This window comes from Plodia interpunctella, chromosome 12 (genome assembly GCF_027563975.2).
Source record: "Plodia interpunctella isolate USDA-ARS_2022_Savannah chromosome 12, ilPloInte3.2, whole genome shotgun sequence".
NCBI lineage: Eukaryota > Metazoa > Arthropoda > Insecta > Lepidoptera > Pyralidae > Plodia > Plodia interpunctella.
The window spans coordinates 3,301,631-3,324,898 of NC_071305.1; the positions used below are offsets into that span (position 1 = coordinate 3,301,631).

General features: G+C 35.3%; 1 protein-coding gene across 1 annotated transcript; it reads right to left on the bottom strand.

Moving 5' to 3' along the window:
* Window positions 1–19,627: 19,627 nt before the first annotated feature.
* LOC135309828 (uncharacterized) lies at window positions 19,628–21,040 on the bottom strand. Its single transcript, XM_064436294.1, has 2 exons — window positions 20,447–21,040; window positions 19,628–19,681 (listed from the first exon to the last, which is right to left on the bottom strand). The coding sequence occupies exons 1-2, from the start codon at window positions 21,038–21,040 to the stop codon at window positions 19,628–19,630; spliced, it is 648 nt and encodes a 215-aa protein (XP_064292364.1).
* Window positions 21,041–23,268: the final 2,228 nt, after the last annotated feature.

Below are 23,268 nucleotides of genomic sequence, written 5' to 3' on the forward strand. Positions count from 1 at the left end.
TCGACCGAAGTATTCCATCGACTCAGCCCGCTAAATCTGATCCCACGGGGCACATAGTGAGATAGCACCACTGATTGAAAATATTTTTAGCATAAATAGTTACCAAGCTGCTTTTAAGAATGAAAAGCACTTTTATTTTTGTTTCAATCGAATGGAGATAACTAGATACTTAGGATTTTTGTATTTTTTATACTGTCACGTACCAAAAATACAAAAAAAAACTATTCTCATATTATTTTCTGATAAACTTCAGAAAAACCGTATGAAACATGACACGCCTCCTCATACAAGCTCGACGTATTTTCATGGAGTCTATCTGCGATGATGAATAGCAATATATTATGTTAACATACACGGCGGAGGATCGCGGCATGATGTATAAAGAAAGAGATAAGCCGAGACGCGCCCAAATGTATCTAACGCTTAGATATTATTTCTATTTGACAAGATTTTTTATTTCATTTTATTTCTTCTATATTGAAATCAAACATACAAGACATTTAATAATCATAGCTTGAGGAATTTCAATTACAAATTCGAAAGTAGATTTGTTAGTTAGCTCTTCACGCTATAATAAACCAATTTGATATTTCACAAACAATCGATATATAGTTAGGAATATGGAGTAGCCATGGAGTACTTTTCATACCTACCGGACGAAAGTACTCTTCGCATGGAAAATTGACACGGGCGAAGCTGCGGGCACAAGCTAGTAACTAATAAAATCTATACTATTATTATAAAGAGGTAAGCGTTTGTGAGTTTGTGACTTTGTGAGTTTGTATGTTTGAGGCGGGTAATCTCTCAAACTACTGAACCGATTTCAAAAATTCTTTCACCATTAGAAATAGGCCATATCATATCTCAAAATTCCGACGGGAGCGAAGCCCCGGGCAACATCTAGTAACTGATAAATTGCAATAGCCGTATTATGTAATTTGTGTTATTATATTATACATAATATTACTAAATATTTATTTATTCATCTACAAACATAACATAATTACTAGTTAAAATTAAAGTTAAAATTAAAACTGAAATAATAAATACTAAATTAATTTCAATAAAAAATTTACACTAAATCGCCGTCGTCGTGATGAATAAATAAATATTTAGTAATATTATGTATAATATCAATATATGTTATAAAATATAGATTTGTGTTATTACTGTCAATGTGTATATGGATTATTGCAATGAGTGGTGTCTACAAATTCGTTTGATACTATGATTAGCAGTCATACATGGCTATTGGTTTGGTTATATTGATTTTCCATCTAGTTAATAAAGCCTTGACCTTTTAAAATCAATTTTCATGTCCCAGCGACAATTTACAAATAGGCAAGTAGTTTGTGTCTTTAAAAAGTTATATACCTACATTTAGTTATATATATATTTATTTCCCAACTGTTAGGAAAGTACAGGATTACATCATTTATTTTATTCTTTAAATATAAAATTGACTAAAATATTGGTCTAACTGGCCCGAAGTTCTAAATTCTGAATAAAGAATTCGATTTTTAGGATGGGTACGCCATTTTGTCTAAACGTCAGCGGCGAAGCGCACTGATTAAAATCAACGTCAAATTTGAGGGTGCAAGTTTAGAATAATTCCTACCTTAAATTATTATCGATTATATGTTATTAATTTAAAATATTATCGTTTTAAATTTAGAGAAATTGATTGTGCCATTACCAATAACCATAAAGTTAAATATATTTTAAAAAAATTAGTCTATTATGTTATACTTACTATTTTGCACTAAAGTTTTATATTCAAAAGCGCGTGCACACATTACGGCAGAATTGAAGACAATAAAAATAATTGTTGTGATTCTTCCAGCTAGGCTTCATAAATTTGCCGTGTCATTTGGAGGGGTGAGGGGTGTGACGCAGGGTGCTAACAGGGGGCGATCGCACGTTAAACTGTGTTGGAGTAAGGCGTCATTTTAAGGAATACAACCTATGGTTTAGTCAGGGTTTAGTAAATGGATTATGTGAATTATGTCGTACTAGATGGGTTCGCTCTTGTTACAATTTTAATTATTTATTGTTAACCAATATATACTTGATTCAAAAATATTCTTCCAACGCGATTCGAGACTTAGTTAATTTCATTACAATCCGTTCAGTAGAATTTGCGTGAGAAAGTACAATATACAATGTAACAAATATACATATACACATACTTGCTCACAAACTTTCGCATTTATAATATTAAGATTAAATGTATAAAGTACATAACCAGTGTAACTAACGTAATTATGTACACTTATTTTTATACCAACTGTGTGGAAACTAGACTTGTTCGGAAATATGACAGATAATTTATTTAGCAACTTCAACGCGATCATAGTACAGCCAACAGCAAAGTTAGCTGTAACGCAAACCTTACAGTAATGAAACTAGAGTTGATTCAACAACTAATGCCTTAGACTGTACGTATTCGAGGTTAAACGTTTTCACTCATGCAATGCTGTTTATTTACGCTGTATAAGCGAATATATGTATGTATGGTAAACAGACTGGAAAAATATAATTTACTTAGGTAAGACAATTTTACTTTTCTTAAGTATATTATTTTAATACGAAAGCTAAGATCATAAGGTCTTGGGTTCACATTCGAAATTCTACCTTCTACCTTGGGATCTATAATTTATTGACTTTATAAGTAGGTATACTACTATATACTTATAGATTATATAAATATCGTTGTAATAAACTTATAAGAAGTATTTGAAGAAAAGGCTGCGGTGAAGTTTCTTGCGTGAAAATCAGTTTTATGTACCTAAATAAATTTTTGACGTTTAAATTATGACATAATAAATAATGTACATTATTTCCCCTGTTCTTGCTGCTCAAATAATACATACAAACCTAAGCAATGTATATATCTCATCTGTCCGAGTTGTGCGATAGTGTGGAGCCTTCAAAGATTGATGCATGTAAATAAAATGATCTCATTATTGTTGGCTCACAATACGTGTTGGTGTTGGGAAATTGTTAATGCCGTGAGTATCGTGCGAGTAGATTAAATAAAATACTGAAGTCCTCTCCGACTAGATAAATATCTTCTTGAACCTTCGATCGCAATAATAGCAATATTTTCATAGCATTCTCCTCGGCAGAGTGACAAATAATCCACTTATTGTGTTTATTTTCCAAAAGGCTATCACAGCATAATGCGTGTGTACTCTGGCAAAGAAAATGGGGATTGATATTAAGTTAATTACCTGCCAGGCCAAAGCGTCCTTTTGTCGGCCATCCGAACCAAGTTCATTGATTCCATGCTTCCCTCGCTCCCATAACCAAAACCATTTTCGTAGACCTCTCCAATTTCACACAAAACCCCCTCTGTCATATAACTCCACTTTAACTGAGAGAGGAAGAGAAGATCATGTTACCTGGTCGCCACCGCTAACATGTGTTTGTGGCATTGGCCTTTCATTCTCCTCATTCCAATTTCTACTTTATTCCCAATGTTTAAAGTCAGTTTTGAAAAAGTGATGGGAGCAGTATTTTAGAGAACAGCTTTTGTAAATTGATTGTGGAGTGTGGCAAAACTTTGCCCAAATATACTTATTGCTGATCTAATTAACGATAGTAGGTACACTAGTTTGGCTTAAAAGCGGTTTGCTGTGGATTAGACCTAGTAATTGTGCCTATTTTATTCAATTAAATTAGCTATCTGCCCATAATATTCTGCCCAGAATATTTAGGTTAGAGCGTTCACAATTTTACCTTACGAACATTTAACAAAACACAAATATCTACTCTGTCTTTCACTCTACAGTTATATTCGAGGTAGTGTGGCTTTGAAGCCCACGGGAACGTAAAAAGAAACCTTACATTTTTGAACATTCGGCTGTGATTTTACAACCGGCCGCCTATTTGAAATCAACCCTCTATCAGAATGCTAATAATGCCGGTCAGCTGCTAAGACTTTGAGTCCCTTAGATGCATCATATGACATGCACTGGGATATGGAGTGATCCTATTCTAGGGCGGGAAACACGCTACACACACGTGAAACACAAAAATAAAATATTGTAATTAAATTACCTACGTGCCAATTTATGTTGTACATTTGTCCATTTATTTTAAAAATAATTGAAGTGCTCAAAAGCGGTCTTTGTAAACAATCCAATAAACAAACAATACTAATAAAAATATGGTATAAGTCCACTTATAATAATTGTAGGTTGTGCATTAAATTTGAGTAAAAAGAATAAAAAAATATTTGATATTGAACAGCCAAATTGTTATATAACATCCTATTCTTTAATCTATCTACTTATACTAGTTGTTCACCACGAAATTAAACCTCACGATCACAATACATTTTGATGAATTTTTACAAAAATGTGAATATTTCAAAAAATTTTAAATATTCACTGAACCGATTTTGATGCCCCTCGAACTTAAAAATTCTAATGACAGATCCTACATACCTTTTAAATTTCATCAAAATCATACCAACAACGGTTCGAAACTTATCGCGCTACAAACATACATACAAAAAATGTATTTTTGCCCCAAGCCCAACAAGCCCAATTAAGTCCTTCAAGAACTTCTATGTCGTCTGTTTGCACATAATGATTCGTAGTCGACGGTACAAAGCGGTACTGCAGAGGTCGATTGATCCGATACCGCTACGTTACCGAGGTCGTTAAAAATGACTTTTCGTACTGTAGGCAAAAAAGCGCTGTATAAAACAAGTATTATGGCCTCGGTGCGTTATGTTTTTCGCGACAGTCGATTTAGATATATAGATATCGATTTTGCTTACGTTACCTATAAACTACATTTTGTATCCAATATTTGGTTAATTCGTTTCGTTCGTTACAAACATATAGGTATCTATACTATTATTATAAACAGGTAAGCGTTTGTGAGTTTGTATGTTTGTGGCGGGTAATCTCCGAAACTATCGAACCGATTTCAAAATTTATTTTCACCATTAGAAACATTATCCAAGATTGCTATAGGCTATATTTTATCTCAAAATTTCTACGGAAGCGAAGCTCCGAGCAACGTCTAGTCTTTCAATATATTGGTAGAACTTACCTGTGAAATGCTAGAAAATTCGGTACGTATGATCAAGTCAAGAAAGCGAACCCTGGGCTCCGATCCGACGCTCAATGGCTGAGGAAGAACCGGGATTACGCTCAGATGAGAGAGAAAAGAGGTCAGTGTCACTACATAGTATAAAACAAAGTATCTACCTAGATCCCCGACTGTTTTTGATGCAGTTTTTCAGTTATTCTGATAATTTGTTCCCGAAGTCCATGCATGGTCGCTAGTGGGTGTGTACTAACTATTGCCGGCTGCACACAGTTCGCCGAACTTGGCGGATTCAGCATAGGTACATTTCTGGTTTATGCATTCACTACGAAATGTTCTTGCGTTACATTATAGTGTGTAGCCGGCATTATGTTAAAAAACACAAACACGGATCAATTAAGTAATATTAATCTTAGCTTGTTGAAACCGGTTTGTTTTCATAGGGATATCCGTTTTGGCTCCTCGTTGAGTACCTACTGGCATGCTGAACAAAGGCCATCTATCGTCGACTTAGATATAAACAGGAAGCAGAATAGGGACATACTCAGGGTGAGTTGCACCAGTGGTTTTAGAGTGGATTGCACTAGTCAACTTTGATTGATGTTAGCTTTAACCCGCGCAGAAAAACGCGCAAAGTACGCCGTTTTGTCTAACCTGCGGTGCGCAGGATAAAGTCAATGTCAAAGTTGACTGTTGCAACTTATCCTGAGTATTCTCGTAAAGTACATTTTGTACATGACAAAAATAATTAGGCCAACTCATCAACTGAATATATCTTAAGGAACTTAATATAAAAATTAAATTATTATGTATTACTCGCGTTTGCAAATAGTGGAATAAATAATTCATCTAGGTAATAATCTAATAGATCGATATCTATTTTAATCTTTCATGGATCAACAAACAAAAATTCATCATATGGTTTAATACATTTTCTATATTGAAACATCATTAACATAAGGACCGACGTTAAAAAGTAACAAAATTCTAATAATTTGAATGACAATGTCGCATAATTAAATCGTGGGACCCGAATTTGTCGCCAAAAAAACTTTTCAATGGATGCACTGACAAAAGAATATATGGCAGGGGATCTGGACTGGACACATGACAAAAAGAAATTTAAAGCATCTTCAAATTTACTTTATTTTTGTTTAACAAGCAAATTCATTTTAGATTATTCTCACCCCCGACGTGAGGAGGAGGGGGCTATAAGTTTAATGTGTCTATGTGTCTGTATGTCTGTCCGTGGCATCGTAGCAGCCAAACGGCAGATACATTTGTGATCTCTTTTTTTTATTTGAATGAAAATTTCATCGAGAATATATTTAGTAATGCTTGAAAAATATGCGTTAGGCGGACACCGTCTACTCTTTTCTAGCAAATAAAATGATTCAAGAAACATCGAAATCCTATAGGATTTAGGGGGTATACCCCCTATTTATATTTTATATTAACGATTTACAATTGTATTAATTGGTATTTATATTTTATATTAATCTGGCTCCGAGCAAAGCATAAATATTATTATTATTTATTACATAAAAAACTTTGCGCTAATCATTGCTTATTGGTTTTATTTAGTTCAGCTTCAGACAAATATGGTGGCGGATTGTATTTCATAATGATGCGACAGAGGCATACGTTTGATCAGTTGCGTTGATAGAAAAATTAAGTAATAAAATATATCTACACAAGAAGCAATTAACTTTCACTGAAAGATTGCATAACTGTCGTACATTTCTGTCCTAAGACAAATCAACAGTGCCCTTAAAAGCCAAGGTTCTAATAAATGTATACAAAAACATAGTAAACCGTATTGTCATAGACATAACGAACAATCAATTGTCGATAGTAAAGCAATTTTGTTGAAATAACTTCTTTTGATGTGGAAAGAGGATTTAAACATGTGTGCGTAGTCTCGTCATCTTTGTGTGTATAATAAGGCCGTTACTACAGCATAATGATTCTCATGGCATTGTATTGATGTAGCGCATCCATTGCTCCTCTTAAGTCGAGATTAACGTTTCTCAGGCCTTAGTAACCAGTGTTGGGTGGTGATATTTAATTTTGGTCGCTTATGAGGTAGCTCGGCAACCAGCTGAGTGATAATCGTGTTCTGTTACTTCTGTTTCATTTTCCTGCCATCGCGAGCTTGTCGTGCCCGTTTTTATACGTCACGTCCAACATTTGTCCCAACGTTTGATTTACCCGACAATGTTTAGTTGTAACTGTAATGTCTGAGTGAGCAACTTTGCAGGAGGTCTACGTAATTCGTCGCGGTGTTTTAGTAATATTGCCTGATAAATAGGTCGTCACAGCATAGCACATGCCCTTCCGCTGCCAATGGCAGGTAGCGTCCGAAATATTTAGTTATTTTTTTGTAGGTTAAAACTATTGTGTTTGAACTTGGGGTTTGGGACAATAGCTTATTGACAAATACGATGTTCCTTAAAGACAAATTACCTTCGTTCGACTCAGTTTTCTTGCAAGGTACTTTCAATGGTAAGTTCAAGATGTATTCATTATTCGAAAATCTTTGAGTTAAAACCAGGATAAAGCGAAATTCCATCCGACAATCATGAAAATAATACGTGCAAGTTTAAAAGTTCCTTTCTTACACAGACTTCTTGAGGTTAATATGTAAGTTTGTGCCTTCTCATCACCTGGTTAAACTACCATGAAATATAACACATGTAGCACGTCATTGCGTCTACACGTTTTCTCTTTTTTTTACACGATGCGTAAACGATACGAGAAAAAGAGAGAGCATGTGTATGTTAGTAACGTGCTACGCGTTTGCATGTTTCGTGGTAGGCCTTCTGGTTCGTAAAATCCGCATAATCTATACTATTATTATAAAGAGGTAAGCGTTTGCGAGTTTGTATGTTTGATGTGGGAAATCTTCGAAAATACTCAACCGATTTCAAAAATTCTTTCACCATTAGAAAGGTACATAATACAAGATTGCTCCAGGCTATATTTTATCTCAAAATTCTCACGGGAGCGAAGCCCCAGGCAACATCTAGTATCATCAATAAGAGCATGATAAACAGTTCACAACGTTTAAAAGTTTGTTTTTCTACAATGTATAATCACAAAGTTCAATAAATATTTATATCAAAAAGACCAAATAATTTGGACTAACAATGAAGTGTGCCTCATTAGCAGATATATTAAAACAGGCCCGATGTCACAATAAATAAACAAATTACTGCACAGAAAGAAGCGTCAACCCGGATGGTAGAATGTAATGGACATTACAACAACAATGTTGTTTTACATTGTTGTTTTTAAAAAGGTTGACATAGAAATTGATAAATAATAAGCCTTTTTTTAATTATATTTATTTAGAGTGGACGTTTTGTCATTCTCTTTCAAGATCAATCAAGAAAAATCTACTCTCCAAGTATCAATAATTTTAGGAAGAAAAAAATAACCTAGGTATGTTACTCCATTTAAGCTTTTCATGAAAATCGGTCCGGTAGTTTTCAAGTTTATTCGACACAAACATACAAATACATTTTTTCCTTTTTTCTGTACAATATTAGTACATGGACGTACTATCATGATTGTCATATTTTTGGTAATCCAACCATTCCTTTTTAAGCTCTTGGGTGAGAATCTCAAAGGGGGAGTAAAGGGTCTCGGTTAGTATAAATATTCAGGAGAGGTTAACGGGAGGTGAACCACCCCTGATAAAAAGTTAAAATAGATGCCATAGCAACGCTGCTTCCAATCTTTTTGACCTTAATTTGCGTAACATTTGATCATTTTGTTTGTTAACCATCTCGGCCTACTTGCAATCAACTGCCCGATTCTTGGTTTAAATTTGACTTGAATATTCTTCATCATTAGTTATATATTATCATATGTGGCCATTAGTTCATTACGTGGAATGAAACACACGCAACACCTTTCTTGGTGGTTTGCCATGGCCTTCTTCATTTTACAATCAAATTAATAATTAACCAGTGTGCAGGTTTCCTGACGACGTTTTCTTTCACCGAAATTAGGTGGTCTACGAAAACTACTTATAAATGAGACAGATTGGTATAAAAACTCATGTGGCACGAATAGGATTCAAACATGGGACCTTCTGATGGGACCCCACGGAAAAATGGGACCACTACACGAGTATACAAATCTTAAAAATCGGTCCAAAATTGACGTAGATATCTTTGAAGAATAAAATAATATATATATATATATATATATATATATATATATATATATATATATATATAATTATTGAAATGTGCACGTGTGCATTGTCAGTAAATTTAATGTCCTAGCTTATTATACAGCGTGTATTACCTGCTTATTCTAAAAAATCCCAACGAAAGTTTGAGAGTAACTGACCTGACAGCAAGCTGAGAAACTTCCCCGGTGTTTTTAACGACTATCCTCAAAGTTTCACCCTGTAAAACGCAGAAAATTACATCTATTGTGCATTTTACATTTTTGACACCTATTAATAATACTTAATCTCTTTGCTCTCTAACTGTACAGTTTTGACGACCTCGGTAACGCGGTGATAAAGTTCTTGCCACTGAACCGAGAGGTCCCGGGTTCAATCCCCGGTCGGGTCATGAAATCATCTTTTTCTGATCGAATCCCGGGTCTTGGATGTTTATCTATATATGTATTTGTTATAAATTATAGTATCGTTGACTTAGTATCCCCATGACACAAGTCTCGAACTTACTTTGAGGCTAGCTCAATCTCTGTGATTTGTCATAATATATTTATTTACAGTCAACAGCACATCAACCTACCCAAATTCATTCCAATCTCGTCGCTATTACCGCGCCATATGGGTTCATGCAGGGTAACTTGATGCGCTGTTGACTGTATTAATCTAATGCCAATTACACTATCGCCGAACTGAATGCATGAATATTGCGCAGTTTATACGAGTGTTTTTATTTACCGCAATGAAAAACCAATAATGTGTGCTGAATCCGCAAAATTTCGTAATAAATGTTTACTTCAATATTTCGCGTAAGATCAAATGCTTGATTTGATACCACAGATATATAGGTCTGTACTTAATACTATGTAGGTATTTTATATAGACATATTTCGTTCATAACTGTTTTAGGATTCCGTGCCGCAAAAGGTACAGGATTACTTATTTGTGCTTCTGTCCATCCATCTGTTAAGACCCTTTTATACAGGAACGCTAAGGTGTCGAGTTGAATAAATTAATTTCAGTTGAAAAAATCGTAGACCCGAATTTTTCAACTGAAATTATATATCATTAAGTCAATGCGATGGAAAGAAAAATTTTATATTTTGTAGTTTTAGGTTAGGTATTTAATAGCTTGGAATATTTCAAACTAAATTCTTGGTGTGCCCGTAAGGCAGTTTCTATCTCAAAATACCGAAGGGAGCAAAGCCCCGGGCCGCAGCTAGTTATAATTAAAGAGACACATAACTTATTTATTTATTAGGCACATCAACAACATAATATTATGAGAAAAAATGTTAAAGCTTAGTTTTAATGCTTACATTAATTACAGACATTCACAACAGGTACCACAACTTGTTAGTTACTAATTGAAATCTACTTTTCAAATAATGTTGAGACTGCAAAAATAAAACTCTAGGACTTTATTTCATAATTCCGAGTTATATTAAAGGTAAAATCATCCATGTAAGCTAGAGCTGTGTATACCTTTATTTAGTTAACTAAAAGAGGTCTAAAGTTTAACTGGTGACTGGAGTAGGTACCTTTACTGGACCTTGAGTGGATTGATTCACCTCTACCGTGGGTGTAGGAGGTTGTTTGTTTGTATGTTGTTTACGAATGAACGGGTTATGTGCGACGTAAAAATATGCAGGATGTCGTAGTAAAATTAAATAATTTAGCCCATGATGGGCTTTCACCCGGACGTAGTCGAAATAAATGTGTTATTCTGCTTATAGAAAAATTACGTCTCTCAATAAAATAAAAAAGTTCTTTTTATTTTGTAACAAAAATGGAGTATAATATATATCGTTATAATCGAGTAATCTATAATTGACATGTAAAACAAGGAATCCGCTAATAATTAAAAAACCTCTTAAGAACCTACTTTCTTTTAAATCAGTGTAAATATTGATTTATTAAAGATAAAATTATTGTCGATCTATTTTTCTAAATTGCCAATTTTGCATCTGTATTGAGGAATTAAAACAAAATTAAAAATATACTTGTTGGCTGTTGGAAAAGATATGTATTTTAAACAATATTTTGGAAAAATAAAAGCAAATTCTAATGTGGAATAGCGAAGCGCAATTTCTCATTGCTATTACTAGCACCCGGGGCTTGGCTCTCGTGAGAATTTCGAAATAAAATGTACCTAGAGTTTTTTCCAGGTTATATTTAACCCGTATACGATAACTTCATTAGGATCCACCGAGGAGATTTTTCGTGATTTCTCACGATTTCGCACACACACTCACAACCTTACTCACATCCAATTCCAAAATATCGAACTCCCCATAACATACAATTAGGAATTCAAAAAAACATAAACAAATAAACAAAATTTGTGAGCAACATACATTTCTTGTTAATCCTTATAAATATTTCTCTTGGGATATAATGGAATGGAATACCAGGGAATTATGTAGAGAAAAGAGATGGAATCGCAAAATTCTGCAATACAACGAGTTTATGCTTTCATTCCCGTTCTTATAATACGTGTTATATTCTCTATATAGCTATTTAAGGAATTGTTTTCTTTAGGTAAATAAGTAATAAGTAAGAGAGGAACCTTCTTAAAAATAAATTTATATAACAAAATATATATCAAAAATATATAAACTACGAGTACTAGCCGCAACGCCACCACACCACGCGGCTAAATGTATCGGCTATTCGAACATCAACTAACTTTTACCCTCCCCTTTTTGGTTTTTGGGGGCAGTTAATATGAAAAACAAGTAACCTATATGTGAACTCGGGTATTTAACTATAAATAATTTTTAATTCTCAATTGTATTTAAATCCTAAAAAGGCTGCCATCAGACCGGGTATCCTCGGATTGCTCCTAATTTCGAGGTCGGTTTTATAAGTCCCATAGTAATTTTCTTCGTCTATCAATTGCATCCGGTGAAGGAACCTGCCTGATTATCATCTAGTGTATCAAACCACTTAATTTATATTGCCAAGAAAAAGTTGTTGCGTGTGCTTCATTCCACATAATGAGCATGACATGAGTCATTGCGAATACAGCTGACCAAAATCAAAAGTGGACAATCTTATTTTTTTTTAATATAAGGGTGGGTTGCACCGTTCAACGCAAAGTACTTTTGCGTTTTTTGGCTAAATGACGGCGGCGCGCAGGTTAAAGTCAACGTCCAAGTTTACGGGTGCAACTCGTTCTAAATGATTGTAACAATGTTCAATGCCCTCACAAACGTGTCATCGAACTCTTTGTACGAAAACAATAAATATAATTTCATTTCTGTATTAGGATTTTTTCTTTAGACTTTCCTGTAACTACTTTGTCTAGACTAAAGAATACCACCCGCTAGCGAGCGAAATTGATCGATCGAGATATCACGGCTTTGGCAATCCGAAATATTGTGAAATTGTACGTAGATTTTTTTATTAAATCACTCAATCAATTCTTAGTTTAATTTTTTGATCTGTCTGTCTTTACCTGTGTATATAAATATAATTGAAAAATGTCTACTTGTGTATCGATGGTTTATGTTAATTTAGCTAAGCCTTATGCATGCAAACGTAAACACACTTCAAAAGTCAAACTGATAACACCACCTATATTTTCATAAGCTGTCAAAAAACAATATTATAAACAACTTTATAATCATTGGAATAGAGGTTACTCATATCTGCAAAACAACAAAGTTACAGTGGACAACACACCAAGTTATCCTCACCGGTTCTCTAAACAATGGTAAAAGCGTTGAGTTTGCTTTGGATAGGTGGATGTGTTGTCTGTACACATTTTCCCAGTATTAATCGTGGGGTATTATGGTTTCCTGGAGGCTGGCCGGCGGGTCCAATCCCGACAAATGATTGCAGATACCCTATCAACTGTTTTCACAGTACCGCTGATACGATGATAGTGACAGTACCGCTAATAAAAAATTCAAACAATAAACAAAAATGAAAGTTTAGCCTTATCCAAAATTTGATGGTCATTTAATGGCGGCTCCACACTATCGCGGAGCAGTTCGCTAAACTTTGGCGGATTTACTATACATTGCTGGCTTTTCATTGCGATAAAGCTAAAGTAAAAGCTCTCATACAAATTACTCAATGTTCACGTGTTCACGTCGCGTCGTCGCCATGTGTCTGAGTTAGGCGATAGTGAGGAGCTGGCATAAAAATTTTATGCCATAGTCACTACATCTCAGTAGGTATAGAACAAAGTCGCCCACCGCGTCAGTCTATTTTGAAGCTTTTTTTCCTTTAAACAGCGCAACGGATTCTGTTGTTTAGACAATTTCTTAACGAAGGGTTATATATACAAAACAGCCGGTTAAACAAAACAATTTCAAAAAATAATTTAGCCTAAAATATAATTTCATAAAATCAATATGTTAAAGCGAAATTCATTCATGTATCCTTAAGAATTTATAAGAAAAATACTAACGGTAAGTATTTTACAATTAGACAAAGAGGGTTGTAGAAACAGACAGCTTTTAACTATTAAGTAAATGGTTTATTTATATGTTATTCAAACAGGCAAAAAGAAAGTGTCCAATTCCATTCTTAAATTAAGGTTTTTTTTAAAATTCAGTTGAAAATGTGCAAAGGCGTAACATTCCTAATAGACGTTTCATTCCGAAGTCATTACTGAAAGTTTACCAAATTAAACAAAGCTCGTCGAGCGTCATAAAACCATAGTGGCAACCCTGCCCAAGCCAAGCGTGACGCTTCGCCGCCGCCCAATCGCCGTCTGCACGTGCGCGGCGACGGCGCCCGAATACTACCGAATGCCCGCGATTTCTATGCGTTCTTATTTCAAAAACTCGAACTGCAAAGCAGCTACATTTCATTTTCATCCTTATAGGTTCTTTTTTATGGTTTAAAATTGAGAGTTCCCGCTGTAGAGATTTAAGATATTTGGAATAGAAAACAAAACACGACTCCGAAGCGAACGTAGCGCATGCGAAATAACTTCGCAATATTTTATTCCGAGCACTCTCCATCCCCTTTTTTGCAGGTTATTTAAATTTATTTGTTCGTAATAACTTGTCGATGTATTTGGGATTAGATGAATAGCCGTAGGAACTAATAAATTATTGCCGCATAGGCAGTAACAAAATGTTGCAGAATTTTAGATTCTTTTATTCATTTTTCTCCTAATTTTTTCCTTACTCACTTTGAAGCTTATTGCAATTAAAATCAATTAAAAATTAATCACGCATGTACCTAGTCATAACTTTTTTGTCACTCTGACTTTTTAAATTAAAATACCTACTGGACAACGACTTTGTTTGAAAATAAATTATAAATTGTAATCTTTAGTAGCTTCAAAAATGTAATACTAAAAATGGAAAACTATACTAGTTTTCTAAAAACCGGCTACATTACTTACATCTGCAAATAATATCCATATCTCTGTTAATTAATGCTGTAATTTTATTGTTGTCAGAAGAAAAAAACCTAATCGCCGATGGTAAACAGCAAAATTAGTAGTGTCACCAAAGTGGACAACAAGAAATTTTGACAATCTTGTTCTCCACGGAAGACAATATATTTTTTTTGCCCTGATGTCCCAATAGAGGGTGGAGAACAAAAGTAATAGACGATTTGTGTGGCAGATCTTAGTCACGAGTTCGGTCATCCTTACCTGCACCCAACAAACAACATCCGAACCAATGTTTAGTAGCAGTAATTGTTTATTCAAATTGGGTCGTAAATATTCGGGACAGTGTAGAGCTATCAACAGCTAAGGGTGCGCACACACCGAGCGGAACCGGGGCGGAAACCGACGCGTGCGACGCGGTCACTAACCTCGCTGAGATGCGAAAAAACGCATCCGTCGACGCGAAGCTAAGTGGGGTCGAGTCGATGCGTCGACTTATCGTTTATCGACTTAACGTTTTATCCTCTCGCAATTATATTTAGATGCACTTTAAGTCGAATCGATTATAGGATTTCGAATTGTACCTACTATACTGCACAGATAATTCTCTGTTACACTTTAGCTAGGTTACTACAGTTTAATACTAAAAGTAACAAAGAGTAACAGTTAACTAAGTGCATGTTGAAATTCAGTACAACTAGCAAGGCATACACACACATGATCACAGAACTACATGTACATTTAAATTTAGTATTCTTGCGTGATTGTGTTTCAAATCATACATTTTGATTTTATATGATACCACCGCGAGTTTGTTCTACCTATGTTTACGTTCAATCAAGCGAACTAGGTCTCTTACTAAAGGTCTAAGTAATAAATAAGTATATGCCATAATAAGCTCCGCTTGCATTATGTGAGTATATGTATTTACTAAGCTATGGTGTCTCACTTGGGCAAAGGCCCTCCCTTCTATATCGCCATTTTGTCAGGCACGTTCCTCCAATTCCAACCTGATCCATCCAGATCGTCCGACCATCTCGTTAATTGATAAAATTATATATGTCGCATCAATGAACGAGCTAGTCATTCAATCAAATAGATGATTCAACCAGATGACTGCGCCATAAACACCAAAATATTATTTTTTAAATAAAAACATGTTGACATGTTTGTCATGTCAACATGTTTTTGTCATTCACGCAAATTCATCTTTCACGCAAAATCTACTGGATGGATTGTTATGAAATTTGGGACTCGGGTAGAATATAACAAATAACACATATGGTACTTTTCATCCTGAAATTCCTACGGGAGAGAAGACTCGGGGCCGCGGTCCTGAAAAAATATCTAATTCACTATTTATTTTGAATTATTAAATATTTTATTTTAAAAATATTTTTTTTTTTTATTTTCAATTTTATAATGAAACCATGAAATTATTAATTTGCAAACATTAAATTTGATGGTTTTTTGATACAACTCCTCTATTTATTAATCCTTTCGCGTGTAAAATGTTTTTCATAAATTTACTTCGGTAATTTTATCGTATTTTGAAAGTTTCCTTTGATTCTGTTTTAAATATAATTACTTCAGCCCGACAAAACCTTCTATAATCCCACAGGAGCGTATAAATCCTACTCGAATAGGCTATTGGAAAAACGCAAAGGGCATAATCAAGCTTGAATAAAATATCTATGAGGTAATAGAAACACATATACCTAAGTATTAGTTTGAAAATTATATAATCGAACTAATTATCTGCGTTAAAAACAAAGTAAGTAGGTACTCTACCGGCTCTGTCTATAGATCCAAGTCCAACCGTGCTTATCCAAACTCCATTATATGAAGTGGGTTAAGTTTAAAAATCCCTTTGTAACGTTATCTACAAGGCGAAAGATGCCTTATTGACAACTTCAGTATTCCACACAAGCGTTGCATAACTTATTTGTTTTAATGCGATCGATCACTATTATAAATCCCAAAATGCACATCTCGTGAAGCAAGCCGAACCTCATAGCACCATAATGTATATAATTTTTCTCTCCCCTAACCCGCCGACCGCCATATGGGACAATGACGCCCATCGACACAGCCATAGACAAAATGAGTTGGTATCGCTTTACTACGGACAGGTGGGCCGTAGACAATCGAACGTCTTGGTTATTTTATCATCTGTTGTTTGAACCAGCAGGTTAATAACTTCACTCAATTATGTAGTGAAATATCGTGTACTGTTTTGTAACCTTTGTTATAAAAAAAGCCCACCATATTTTCACTATACTCCATACCCACGGGATGTTATGGAGTGGTACGACGACCACATGTCACATTTTTGTTAATATATATACTTTTATTTAACATTGTAGAAATCTCAGAGCATTGCGTGTGTGTTATATTTCTAACAAAATCAAAATCGAATGAACTTTGGAGTATTATTATTACCGCATGTGACCGCATGGTAACAATTTGGATTTTATTATGAAATTAATGGATTTAACACAAGCAAAGACTTATTCATGAACATGAACATGAACATATGCACCACACCCAGCCAGCTCGAAGCTGAAACGGACGAACCGAATACAGGCCGTTGGCCGTACCTATGCGACGCTGCTTCCATCCATCAAAGTCACGTTTGCTGGAATATACGTCCTTCGTCTACATGCTTCACCTTGCCAACAAAACAGCGTCGAGCTCGCTTACTTTTGCTGTCAATACGAGGTATGAGAAGACGTTCCCAGCGACCGCTACCCTGCTGGGTGGAAGCGGTGGCGTCGCACAAGCCCAGACCCACGACCCCACACCAGGGGGCACGGTTTTATAAGGAGTGACACGCTCTGGGATGGGAGAGGACGGTCGACTAGCCGCAACCGGTCGACCACAATCAACCGACTATGCAGCCTGTAGCCAATATTGGAATTTAGGAGGACGGGTTATTCGATGGAGGAGAGCGTTGGTGTGTTTCGTTTTCCTCGCTGACTTCGTTGTGTGTGTTGGTGACGGTTTCGTCGTTTTCTATTTCGCTGTCCGTTTCGTCCATTTTGTATATTTGTCTAGCCGCTGAAATGAGTTCTTTCTTGTCTGTTGCGAGCTCTATCCACTCTGAAGGGCTTTTCTTATAGTATTCCATGTCCTGTTGTAGGGAATTTTTCCAGGTATAAATAGGTCGACCTGTTTTACGATTTTTTGCTTCATGTTTGTATGCAGCGTGTAGTAGATGTGGGTCTCTGCGTCGTAGTATGTGTCCATAGTAACACATTCGAAGGCATTTGGTTCTTTTTGTGATAGTTTTTCCATCCAGAATGTCGTGTATCTTGCTGTACATATGTGCGGGGCCTGCATTGTCTAGCATGTCGCGTAAAATCATTCTTTCGTATCTTCTAAGTTTTGAGCGATTCGCTTTTGTTAGTGCTGTGCATTTGAGGCCGTAGGTCATAGTTGGTTCTATCACCATTTTGTAAAGAAGTTTTATTGTTTTCCCTTGCACGCGGGACCTCTTAAATAATTTTTTGTAGAGTCTTCGAATTTTTGATCGCTTGTTTGCAGCGGGCATTTACTGTACCATTCCTGTTCAGTACAGGTGAGATGTAGGTCCCTAGATACCTAATTTCTTTAACGGGAGATAAAGTAGTTTCTCCCAGTACAAAAAAGTTCCTGTTATTTATGTTTAGTGGGTCGCGAACTAGTAATTTCGTTTTTGTATCGTTTACTGTAAGACCTACTGACTTTAATAGACTTGTGGCCTTTACAAAAATTTCGTTTAATTGTTGAATATCGTTTGATATTATGATTACGTCGTCCGCGAAGGCTAGAATAATTGGTAGTTGAATTTTGTCATCTTGATTAATTTTTATATAAGGTAGTTCTTCCGCTAGTGTTTTGAAGACGTCGTCCATAACTATTGTTCAGAGTCTTGGTGATATGGGACAGCCTTGTTTGACACCTTTACCTTTTTTTATCCATTTGGTTTGTTGTCCGAACCATTTAATGCATGTAGATTCATTCAAAGTGGCTTTTATGATTCGATTTGTCATGGATTTATTTGTTCTAGACGCTATTTTATCTCTGAGGCTGAGTGATCCACGGTGTCAAATGCTGCTTCTAAGTCGATCAAAAGAACAAAAGTTTTTTCACCCGCTTTCCATTCTTCGTCCAATATTCGACGTAAGGTGAACATGTGGTCATCCGTGGAGCGATTACTTAGAAAGGCGGCTTGGTAGTTGTCTATTGTTTCAATTGTTTCGTCCAGTCGTTTTAGTAAAAAGTTTGCATAAATTCTGTATCCCTTACTTCATATTGATATACGTCTGTAGTTATTTACCTGTTTCGGATTAGTTTTTTTAGGGAGTGGCACTTGAATCGACTGAGTCCATGAGGATGGCAGTATGATTTTTTTTTTCATGCAGTTCGAATGTGGTTTAGAATTTCTAAATTTAGCTCTTCTGGGTTGGCTTTGTATCATTCTGTTACGACTTGGTCTATTCCCGGGGCTGTTTTATTGCGCATTTTTTTTTATTATTCCTTCGATTTCTTATAGTGTAGGTTCCGCGCCTAGTTCTTTTTTGCGTTTTCGCCTGTCAATTCTTCTATGATTTGTCCTTCTGTTTTTGCCAGTACTTGTTCCCATTTAGACATAGAAATAAAAGTCTGCTTTAGTCGGCGTCTTTCTGTTTGCTTATGATTTCTATAGAATTCGCATGTGAATTTCATTCTTACTGAGGGGTGTCTAGTTGATAGGTCACTGAAGAATGCACGATATTTTTCTTGTTCCTCGGCGACCTGTGATATCTGCACTCTTTCAGGATTTTTTGGTGGATTGGGTCAGAGGGCCGCTAGTTTTTCAAGCATTTTGCTTTTTGTAGTTTTGTTTGAGCTAACCTGTATATCTCTGGAATATTTCCGATAAAATTTCAGGATGTTCGTGGCTGCTGTTTTTATAGTTCCTGTTATTTCTTCCCAGGAAAGATTGGCTTTGATTTTGTTCTGCTGTCTTTTATTTAAAAGTTCAATTACTTCCGTTCGGTATCTTTCTTTTGTGCCTTTACTTTGAAGTAGTTCATAATCTAGCGATTTATATTTAAATGTGTTTAGCTCCTTGTTTTTGGGTGTTGTTGTTTGAGTATTAAATTGGTGGGTCTTGTTGGTATTTCTATTTAAAGGTCTTAGATTGCCTCAGATGATTTTATGGTCCGAAAGTGGCGTATTAATATTCGTAGTAAGTATTCGCCTTTTATATAGTTAAATGATGGTGGAGTTTTAGCTTGGGTCATAATGTGGTCGAATTGTGAAATATTGCGGCCGGATCTGTATGTCGTTTTACAACTATTGCCGCCGAAAGATGTGTCCAGTCGGAGGTTTCCCATTCTTATTAGATCTGTCATGATTTCACCGTTGTTGTTTGTAGTTTTGTGATGCAGGTTTTTACCTGTTTTGGATTATGCCGTGTCTTTGGGTTTTGGTAGCCGACGTGTGCATTGAAGTCGCCCAGTATTATAATGTATGAATTTAGCTAAATCATTTTTTGCCACTGACGTTGAGTTTGAGACACGTATATTAACTATAAATAGTGTAGTTTGGTTATCTAGGTAGATTAGCGCTGCCATGTTGTTTGTGTTTGATTTTGTCCATTTTATTATGAGACCGCAATTTTTTCTGATTAGGATGGCTAATCCCCTTTTTCGGTTTTCACATAGAGACCAGAGGTAGTGTTTAGATTTGTAAGAACCTGTTTTTAAGTGGGTTTCCTGTAGGCATGCAATGTGAATCAATTTATCTTCTAGTATCGAGTCAATGTCTGCTTTTTTGTTTAAGGTCGCCGCGCCTCTTACGTTCCATGTAGCGATATTGATGTTGTCTATTTGTTTTATAGTTGTGTAATGAGGCTTCGGTCTTATTAGTCTGTAGCCGGTTTCGTCAGTTATTTCTTCCGGGGTGCATTCGTCTGAGCTTTCTGTCTTTTGTGTGGGGTTTAGTGAAGAAGCGCCCAAATGATTCTTGAAGCAGTCGTAATGATTTCCATTAAATATTAGGCCTATGCAACCTGCTGCGTCATTATTTTTCGGGCTGAATTGTATTGTTTCTTTTAGCGGATAGCCTTGGAAGATTTTGACGTTGATGCTGTAGTATTCAGCTGCTGCTATCAATATATCAGTCCCACCCCAGGTACCTTCTTTATATTGAGCTTGTAGGTATTTGTTGATTTGAGTCTGTAGATCTGTTAGTGTGTCATTTAGGTTACTCCTAATAGCTTGGTGTATGTTATCGTTGTGTTGATTATCCTCAACGTACTTAGCTAAGTCGTGTCGGATTGCTAGATGGTCGAATGTAATGCCAAACAGATCGTTGGTTTGGTATGCGATTGCTCTATATAGACAGTTACCATCACCTGGGATTTTTGTTATGGTGTCTGCGTATATCTCCATATTTCTATGCTGTAAAAAGAGCTTAATTTCTAAAGCAGCTGTGGAGAAAAATGTATTAGTTTTAGTTGAATATGTTATGAAGTTTGGTTTGTGGTACCTAATGCCAATATTAAATTATAACGTCGAATGTAAATCTCTGGGTTGTGCCAACTTGGTGAGTTTGTTAGGTAGGTAATAAAGGTTTATAATGCTCGGGGTTCCTTTGTCTATAGAGTCGTTTGCGTAATAGGGTATATTTTTTGCTAGCTTTCTATTTTGTAATAAATTGTAACCTTCATACCTTTTTTTGTTGTAGGGATCAATTGCTTTGTTTTATGGTTTGCGTCAAGTCAGACGATGTTATTCATTTATGGCTTGCAGCTGTGGATTTGTTTTTGTTCTACGTGTTAGCTATTGTGTTTGTTGTGTTTCCTGGTTTCAATGGCGTCTTTCTAATTTCTTATCTTTTATTTTTATATTGGGCCTTTTTTTTTTATTGTTGCAAGGGCGAGTTCCGCCTAGGAATGTTGTTTGGAATTATCGGTATGTTCTAATGTTGGGTTATAGAATAAGTATGTAATATTAGGTTATTTAAGACAAATGTTGGCGGAATATCTGAGGTGCCATATGAGTTATAAGCGTGACAAGACTCTTTTATCTTCGTTTTATATTCGTTATCGAAGTATATTATGTGTTGTGATTTAAATATTTTTAATTGTCTTAAATTTTATCTGGGATGCCTTTATTTGCTACCGGAATTCTTTCATTTTGTTTATCTTATAGCTTTGAGGTTTTCTTTGAAAAAACAGGTTATATTTTATTTTACTTAGTCTAGGAAACATGTAAAACAGTACAATACATAATATATATATATACATAAATAAAGACTAATGTGTATTTTTGATTTGATTTTGGCACTGCCTTGTAGTATTCAAGCAGTGGGACAAGATTATTTCTTTGAAATATAGTTGCTTTTTGTTGGCTTGTTGGTATTACATGTAACTCTAAAACTCAGACAAATTCACCACGCTCTAAATACGCCAATAGCACTTTTTTGTATTCAATATTTATGTATTTAAGTGAACCCGAACGCGCGTTGTCTATTTATTTTTTTTATATAATATTTGAACTATTAAATTATAACACTAGAACAGGTTCATGTTTTATTTTACTTAATCTGGCAAACAAATAAAGCAGTACATCTATACATAAGTAAAGACGAATGTGTATTTTGGATTTGATTTTGGCACTGCCTTGCAGGATTCAAGCGGTGGGACAAGATTATTTCTTTGAAGTATAGTTGCTTTTTTGTTGGCTACTTGGAGAACTTGTTACGCTAAGGGTTTGTTTACGTTATGGGTTAAGTATATAGCTCTAGGTAAAGATATATTTATGAAGGGGGATATTTTATAACATGGAACGCTCTCACCCGTGTTTTTCAGCTTGTGTAGTGTTGGCAGGCTGCAGGTTCACTTACGAAGTCTTCAGCATTGGAGCTGTTTTGTTTAGATACTTATAAATGATATGTTTAGGTAACACTAAAATCTCAAACTAATTCACTACGCTCTAAAATCGCCAATAGCACTTTTGTGTTAAATATTTATTAATTTAAGTGAACCCGAACGCGCTTGGACTAATAATAGATTTGTTAAATATTTGGTTAAACTGGAAGTGAGTATAGGTACGGTCACAAACACTTTCAACATCTGCAAACACTTTCAACATCTGGTTGCGCGGTCTATTGTCTGCGTTCGGAGCTAAAGGGACGTGCTTTCGCGACGGCTACTCGGTCGAGACTCCTAACACAAGCAAAGACTTATTCTAACTTTAATTAAATTTGTTATGCCACAAGATATGCCAATAGAAAGTTTTATTCATAATTATGTTGTAAGAGAAGGATCACCACAGTAATATTACAAGCGCCAAAAACCGTATAACTTTTTATTTAGCAAATCCTAGGTACGAATGCAGATAAAAAAAATATATTGCATTATAATAATAAGTGTGAATAAAATAGATACGTTATGCAAGTAATATACTATTTAAAAACTATACCAGAAAAAGCCTCGACAACACGCGCTAACTTTATGTTTTTTTTTTCTAAACCGCTACCATCTGGGGAACAAAATGAGGGTGAGACAACACGGGTCTTGTGTCTCAAGTGGAAAAGAGATAGAATATCGGGGTGATGTCTTTCTCGTATAGATTAGAGAGATTGTTGGGTGCAATATTGATACCAAAGTACTAGT